This window comes from Neovison vison, chromosome 2 (assembly GCF_020171115.1).
Source record: "Neovison vison isolate M4711 chromosome 2, ASM_NN_V1, whole genome shotgun sequence".
Lineage (NCBI taxonomy): Eukaryota > Metazoa > Chordata > Mammalia > Carnivora > Mustelidae > Neogale > Neogale vison.
The window spans coordinates 29,218,155-29,225,798 of record NC_058092.1 but is presented as its reverse complement, the minus strand read 5'-3'; the positions used below and the strand labels follow the sequence as shown (position 1 = coordinate 29,225,798).

Here is a 7,644-nt window from a genome sequence, read left to right as displayed (position 1 = left end):
ATGGTTCTTCCCTGGCTTACAGCAGTAATCCTTCATCTTTCTGGGATCCTAGATTTCTTTGGAAAATACAAAGATGAGGACACCTGAGTGGCTCCACTGAGTATCTGCCTTTGGCTTGGGTCATGATCTCAGGGTCCTGGGATTAAGCTCCTCATCAGGCTCTCTGATCAGCAAGGAGTCTGCTTCCTCTGCCTGCTCCTCTCCCAGCTTCTGTGTGCTCTCTCTCTGACAAATAAAATCTTAAAAAAAAAAAAAAAAAAAAGGAAATACAAAGAAAAATTGTGTGGATTTTCTCCCCAGGAAAATACATGTGCATAGGTACTATGCGCTCCATTTTTAAGCTTCACGAATGCCCCGAAATCCATTCTTGGTTCCTGAGTCTTATAGGACTCTCTGCCTTAGATGTGGAGTCTGAACCTCCACCTCCTGGTGGAGACCAGGGTGCTTCCTGCTGAGAACAGGGGACTCCGATCCCTCTTCAAGAAGAAAGGCTGCTCATCAGAGAAGGAAGGCTGGCAGGAAACTGAACCCAGAGGCTGATCCTGGGATGAAACTCCCAGAAACAGGAGTCTTCTTGGTCCCACCCCTGAGAGGAAAGCCCATTCATCTGTGTCCAGACCCAACTGGCCATCCCATTTCTCCACTTTCCTTCTGATCCCTTCCCGGGGGTCAACTTGAGCTGGCGGGCTTCACAAGGAAGAGTACCATAAACGTAACCAATGTGCTGGGGAAGTGAGCAGGATTCCACCATGTTTCCCCTCCCTCTGCATTACGTTATCCTTGGGACGATGGCTACCCCTCATTGTTCGGATCCTACCCGCAGCCTCACCCCAGAGTTCTCATGGTAAGAATGGACCTGTGGGCTCTCCCCGCACACCACCCTTTCGACCACCAGCCAGCCCAAGTTCTCCCATTCCAGGTGGGTTCTGGACGAACACGGCCTCCCCACCCTTCTGTCGCTCCTGAGAGTCCTCTCTCCCCACCAGGCTTCTGATCTACACAAACAGGCATGTCCCAGTGGGACTCTGGGATGGGGGTCCTTCAATCTGCCAGTGCTGCCAACTGGCTTTAATTCCTCCATCTGGCTACGGTCTGGACATCCTACTGTGGCCCCCATGGCTCCAGTGGCGGCAATGTGGGAAGGAAGTCCCGGAGCTGACAAGTGATTCCAGCGGCTGCAGCATGCACACGTAGCCTCAGGTGTGCAAGTAGGTCGATGGCGAGGGGAGTGGTATGGCACTGGGAATATTGGGAATGTGCTCTCTATGCATGGAGAGGTGCGCAATCTAAAGTAGATGGGCAAGAGCCAAAAGTAAGGCAGCTGAGCTAACCAGCCAGGTTATTCTCTGAGTGCCCCGCCCCCTCACAATCGAGCTGTCCCTCCAGCCTTATCTACCCAAACCAGGGAGGAGGAAAAGAGCCTTATGTGGGAAGCCCTTCCTTTCACATGGACACAGGCGTCCGGAGAGCCTCTGGGCCTTTCTCTTGACCTATTCACTTTAGGAAACAGTTCCCCTTGGACAGGTGTTGATGTGAGAGCTGCCTCTTGCTTATGGTGTTGGAGGGGAGGGGAGCAGCAGAGAGACTGAGGCGCCTGGTGGTAAGAAGAGGTGAAAGTAGGGGCACCTGGCTGGCTTAGTACTTAGAGCGTGTGACTCTTGATCTCAGGGTCGTGAGTTCGAACCCCATGTTGGGAGTAGAGATTACTTACAAAAGAAGAATAAAATTAGAAGGGGTGAAAGTAGAGAGTGACGTGGCCCCTCCGGCCAAGCCTCACATCAGCACCTTGGATCCCAAGCACTGCCTCTGCCCCTCGTGTGTGTAGCCCTCAGCTGGGTCTTTCACTCTCTGGCTCCAACAGCACTTCGACAGAAGATGCCTGTGGCCAGCAGTAGCCATTCGGCTGCTTTGCTCAGAAGTAGCTGTCCTCTGTGACCAACCCTAACTCATGACTGTTGCTGGACCTGGGACTGCCCCTCCTTCTCCCTGACCTCATGACCTCTTTCACTTGACCCTTCCTTGACTTATGACCCTTGAACTGGCTGCCCCCGCAGTGGCCCCCCCCTCCTTCTCCTCCTCTCCTGCAGGTCTTAACTGGTAGCCCAGAACCTGGGGTGAAGCCAGCTGACCCCTGCTCCTGTCCAGGAGGAGAAAGCCTCCTGATGCCTTCACCCCATGGGAATAGAGCCACAGGGTTCAAGCCTGTCCGCAGATATGCACAGCTCTGGACAGATGGGCTACCAGGAGGCAAAGAGCGTGGGGAGCATGGGAGCATCCTTGCTGGGAGGTGAAGGGCGGGGCTGCGCTGCTGCTGACCCTGCATGCAGTGGTAAGGCGCTGGAAGAGAGATGCTGACGGGAAGAAGAGGAGTCAGTTGCTGGGGTTGGTGCAGGGGGTTGAGCTTGGTCCAGGACTGGGGTTGGGGCAGGGGGTTGAGCTTGGTCCAGGACTGGGGTTGGTGCAGGGGGTTGAGCTTGGTCCAGGACTGGTGTTGGGGCAGGGGGTTGAGCTTGGTCCAGGACTAGCCATCCATATTCCTCCCAGAATCCCCACACTCTATTCTTCCAGCTGATTCGACTCAGTGCTGCCCAATACATAGGCAGCCCAGTGCAACCTCAGTTATGGGGGAAATGAAACCAGTCCTAGCCCTTGCCTGCCGGGCCAACAGCAGGCTGCCAGCCCAGGCCTTTGCTCTGTGTGGGGCCGCAGTGGCAGCCCACAGGACTCAGTACTTTCTGAGCCAGCCTCAGCAGAGCAGCCCCACCAGCCTGGGGCCAGAGCCATTGCCCCTGCTCTGACTTCTCCCACTGGCCCCTTGAGCTCTGAGCCTTGCCCACCTACGAGCCCCCAAATGTGATACCCACTCTTTGAAAAGCCCTTGAGCCTGAGCTCAGTTTTCACCAACCCTCAGCCTCTAGCAACACCCTAACCTCTAAGCCTGGCCAGGCTGACCCTTCCTTACCTTTGGAATCTACTCTCCTCACCACTCCCCAAGTTTGAGCTTTATACTTTTGGGGCTCCACCCCCCCCAGTTTACCCCTCCCAGCCCCTCCTTCCCCCTCTCCCCACCAGCACTCCCCTTCCCACAAGCTCCGTGGAAGCTGGTCCAAGCTGGCAGCACAGTGGGGAGTTTGCGGTTGTGACTGCCCCCCTCCCAAATGTAAGCCATTTCTGGGGTGGGGGCTGGGACTTCAAAGAGCAGTTACCACCATACTCCCCTGCAGCGGAGGTATCTCAACACTTGCCTAGGCAGCCCTGCTGGGCTTCCAGGGCTAGGCCACTTGACCATTCCAGGGACAAGCTGCTTCCCACTAGGGAGGGAGCCCCTTTCACACCTGCCTGCTCTGGGAGGCAGAGGCCAGGAAAAGAGTGGGGGCTTGGACCAACGGACAGACACAAGCAAGAAGTCTCCTTGCTTCTGTGCAACATTCACGCCCTGTTCAGCCCGAATGGACTTCCCAGCCTCTCAGCCTGCCTTCACCTTCTCTTGCAGGGGAAAACCTATGCCACCTTCTCTTGCAAGGGAGGGACTTCTTCGAAGGGCAGAAAGCTCTGACCCTGGGCCCTGAGGGTTTGGATGGTTGTTCCGTGAGCACTGGGAGTACTCCAAAGATTGCAGGGCTGTCCTCCCTCAAACTGTGCCCTTTCTTCTCCTGCTTGCACAGAGGAGGTCAGCAGCTGAAGAATCTGGCTGGAGCTAGACCTGCTGGGGGCTAGGCTGCCTGGGGTCCAGCATGCTTGTCCCTCTCAGCTCTGAGTTATACTAAATCCAGGGCAGCAGCTGGGATTTCCCAAGTCTCCATGGTAGGCTTCCTTGTTTCTGCTCACCCTGTATGTTCTCTGGGGCCTGGCTGGTTGACCTTGTGGGGAGGGAGCTGGGGGACCAGGGAGGTTCAGCTCCACACATGACCCACTTAGCACTTTCTGCCTCGGTGAGTGGGGGCCAGGGGCAAGTGGAGTATAAATGGTCCCATCTTTTCTTGCAGCTCAACTGGTCCAGCTCAAGCCATACTGTGGGCTGCAGCCAAGCCTGCATGGCAGGGACCTCTGGGGGGTCCCAGGGCTGTGGTTCATCCCTGCTAGGAGGGGTGCTGCCAAGCCTCAATCCCAGGCAACTGCCTCCAACTGGATGGGAATCTTCACTAGGAGACCCCTGCCCTGGGCCTTGGCTGGGTCCATACTGCTACTCCTCCACTCTGCCTTGCTCCCTTCCCACTCCTCCAGCTGGACCCAGCAGAACCCAGAAGCAGCAGCTAAGAAGACCCCATAGTCCCTGCAAGCCCCCAGTCCCACCCCAGCTCGGATAACTGCAGCTATATCTTTAGTGAAAAGGTTTGATGGAGTCCACAGCCTGGATTCCAGGATCCCCACTTCTCCCTCCCAGGGCCTGGGCCTGAACTTGGTGCACTCCAAGGGGGCAGGGCCTCAGCACCAGTTCCAGGGAGAGGCTGGAGTTTGTCTGGAAAAACAGAACCTCTCTCCTGACCCCCATCAAATGGGAGGACACCAAAGTCTGGCCCCATCCACCTTTCCCAGACCTTCTTCCCTAGCTTTTGTCATTAAGAGTGGGGAGGAATTGGGGTTCCCCTACTTTCCTGGTGACCCCACCCGCTTTATCCCTAAGGGTCTGAATCAATTCACTTTCTCCTCATCCCCCACATAAATTTGAAATCAAATTCAAATAAACCTGAGGTCCATTTGAGTTGTGGATTTCTGGCAAAAGGAGACTGGGAAGAAGGCACCATCTGTTTCTGGAAGCTGTTTCCATGTGTAGAGTTGGACTGGCCATTAGGGCAGCAACTCTCAGCTTAGTGAAAGAGAAGGGGCACTGGTTTGAGGTCACAGTGGCCACTCCTTCCCCAGGACTGACCCTTTCGTTTGGGTCAAAGCTTAAGAGAAGATGTATTCATTAGGACAATTCATTAATTCCCTGACTCAGTAAACACAGTCTGCGGGCCAACTGTGCCAGAAACCGCACTGGGTGATATGGAAAAGACATAGCCCTCTCCTCAGGGAGCTTTCAGCTTACAGTGACATAGCCAACAGGGTGAGAGACTCGTCCTGGACTCCCATATCGGAGGTGGCCCCTTTCTTCCATCTGGGGGAAACTCCTTATCCTAGATGCAGAAATCAAGGCCCAAAAGGAGAAAGTGCATACATCAGGGGAGGAGGCTTGAGAGTAATAGGCTGTCTTGAGAGCTGAGGGACTCCCTTCCAAGTCCTCTCTCCTCCCAGAGGTGGGGGAGAAGGAGAAGGAGGAGGATTGAGTCTCTGGGTCTCTTCCTGGCAGTGCCCAGGAACAGGGTAACCCCCTTTACAAAGCACACTCACATCCATGGTCTTCCAGCAGTCCCATGAGGCAGGCAGGACCAGGTGCTCCCATCACACACACGTCACGCACAGACATCACGCACACAGAGAGAAAGGAGGAAAGGTGGCAGTGAGTGGCAGGATCAATGCATGGAAGCTGGAGCGAGACTTTAACTGAGCCCAGTTTTGCCACTTGCTAGCTGCAGGGCTTTGGTCACGCTGTTTAACCTCTCTGATCTTCAGTTTCTCCATCTGGGAAACTGAGGCGATGGTTCTTCAACAGTGCTGTTCTTCAAGCTAGGACAAGGTAGTTCTGTGGGGAGAAAGCGTTCCAGTCGAGGCAAGAGCTGGCCAGCGGGGGAGAGAGGAATTAAGGACGTAATAGAGGAGAAAGTGAAAATGCATTCTTTTTTTCCCTTAAGGAAGACGTGGCTGTCTTCCTTCCCGGCCCTGGGCGGGGAGCTCTGGCCCCAAGACTTAGAGGGCAGGGGTAGAGGTTAGAGCAGTCATTAAGAAAACCTTCCGGAACGGGAAACCCAGCATAGCCCAGGACCTAAGGAGTTAATGGGGGTGGGGAGTGGAGGTGGGGGTGAGCCCCCCCCCACCAGCACCCCTGTGATTGGTGCGGGCATGCTGGGACTTGCAGGCTGGCTGACCATCTTGTGGCGCAAAGGCTACTGGGAAACGTAGTCCCTCGCCAGCCAGGGCCGCAGTGTCCCACGTACCCAGCGGTGACAGCTCAGGAGGTAGGTGACAATGGTAGGGGGCTGGGAGCAGGTGCGGAGCGGGGAAGCCAGGGCAGAGCTGGGCAGGAGGGAGTGGGCAAACTGAGGGCTGAGACCCTTATCCTGTGGCTGTCACTACTGGACACCCCCCTGGCCTGTGGCTGATGCAATGAGGCCTGCTGGGCGGGCGGGAGGACCAAGGAGCAATGGGATGTTTTTTCCTGTCTCCAACGAAAGAGGAACAGGACTGGGGTCCTTGTCCAGGATGAGACACCTCCCTTCCTGGGAATAGGACATTTCCCCCCAAACCCATGCAGACACACCATGGACACCTCCCAGAAAGGTGCCTCCCAGAGAGGACCACTACTGCTCCCCACAAAGGGAGACAGAGCTCTATCCCAGGGGCAGTGGGACTGTGTCTCCCTCTCCAGTAAGGGGAAAAGACGCCCACCTTCCAACTAGTTGACAGGACCCCACTCAGAAACAACTGGATGCCCTTCCAGACAAAGGGTGGTACAACAAATTGTACATCCCTCCAGGGCCAATGAGATGGCCCCTCCCCCTGGAAACTAAAAGGCCCATCTAAGGAGGAGGAAGAGGATGGTCAGGCCTCCTCTACCCTCTCCCTTTACAAGGGCCCCTCTTAGGGAAGGCTGCCCCCCAGCCTTCTGCGGCAGCTCCATCACCTCCTGGGTAACATGTTGACCAAAGGGGGCTCCTATCTGCTGCTCTCCAGGGTGTGTCTGCCCAGCAGGGCTCAGCATGGACCAGTCTGTGGCGATCCAGGAGACCCTGGCTGAGGGGGAATACTGCATCATCATATCCTTCCCAGCACGGAGCTCCCAGCCCCAGCACCCACCCTGACCCTGGGCAGTGGAACGGACCTGTCTATGTATCTGTCTGCTCTCCTCCCTCTCTCTGGCATCGGGGAGAAGGAAACCAGTATTTACTAAGTACTTGCTCAGTCCTGGACTCTGCCCTGTGCTTTAAATACTCTGTTATCCTCCCAACCTACTATTAATTGGGGGTTATCAGTCCCCATGTCACCGATGAGGAAGAATCAGAGAAGTGAAGTGACTCACCCAAGGTCACACAGCGAATCTGGGTGAGCGATGGAAAGGCAGGGAAGGTGGGCTGGGCTGGGCTGGGCTGGCAGAGGCCTGGCCTCGGGTTTTGTTTTGGTTTCCCTTGACCCTACGCAGCAGGCACTACAAGGTGTGCTGTGTGAGGGAGACAGCAGACAGAGCCGCCTCCTGGGACTCGTGCGTCACCGCCCGAAACAAGGTGGCCAGGAACATGCGTAAGTGAGGGGTTTGGTCCTTGCCTGTCAGGCCTCAGGGTTATCCTTCACCATACCCTCCAGCTGGACTTCAGCCATCCCTCTGGGGCCCAGTCTTAAGTCTTAGAGATTAATTATACTAATGATATTTAAATACTTTGAACGTTATATTCTAAGCCCTTCATGTGTATTAGCTTATAAAATCCTCAACAGTCTGATGAAGGAACGCCTCACGCACAGATGACTTCGTGTACTTGCTCGGATCTTGAGCTGCATGCTCTTTCTGCCTGGATTCAAATCCAGGTTTTATTACTTCTGAGCCACGTGACT

General features: G+C 55.3%; 1 protein-coding gene across 5 annotated transcripts in view; it reads left to right on the top strand.

Moving 5' to 3' along the window:
* Positions 1–5,974: 5,974 nt before the first annotated feature.
* Positions 5,975–7,644, top strand: part of INPP5B (inositol polyphosphate-5-phosphatase B) — a 47,609-nt gene continuing 45,939 nt past the window's right edge. For 2 of the 5 annotated variants that reach the window (XM_044237843.1, XM_044237846.1), the window contains exons 1-3: positions 5,975–6,056; positions 6,772–6,854; positions 7,241–7,335. In XM_044237843.1, coding sequence (XP_044093778.1) covers positions 6,798–6,854; positions 7,241–7,335 — 152 coding nt within the window. In that variant the 5' untranslated portion in view covers positions 5,975–6,056; positions 6,772–6,797. Of the gene's footprint in view, positions 6,057–6,771; positions 6,867–7,240; positions 7,336–7,644 lie in introns of those variants that run through there. The other 3 variants (XM_044237848.1, XM_044237847.1, XM_044237844.1) reach the window with 3 other exon arrangements.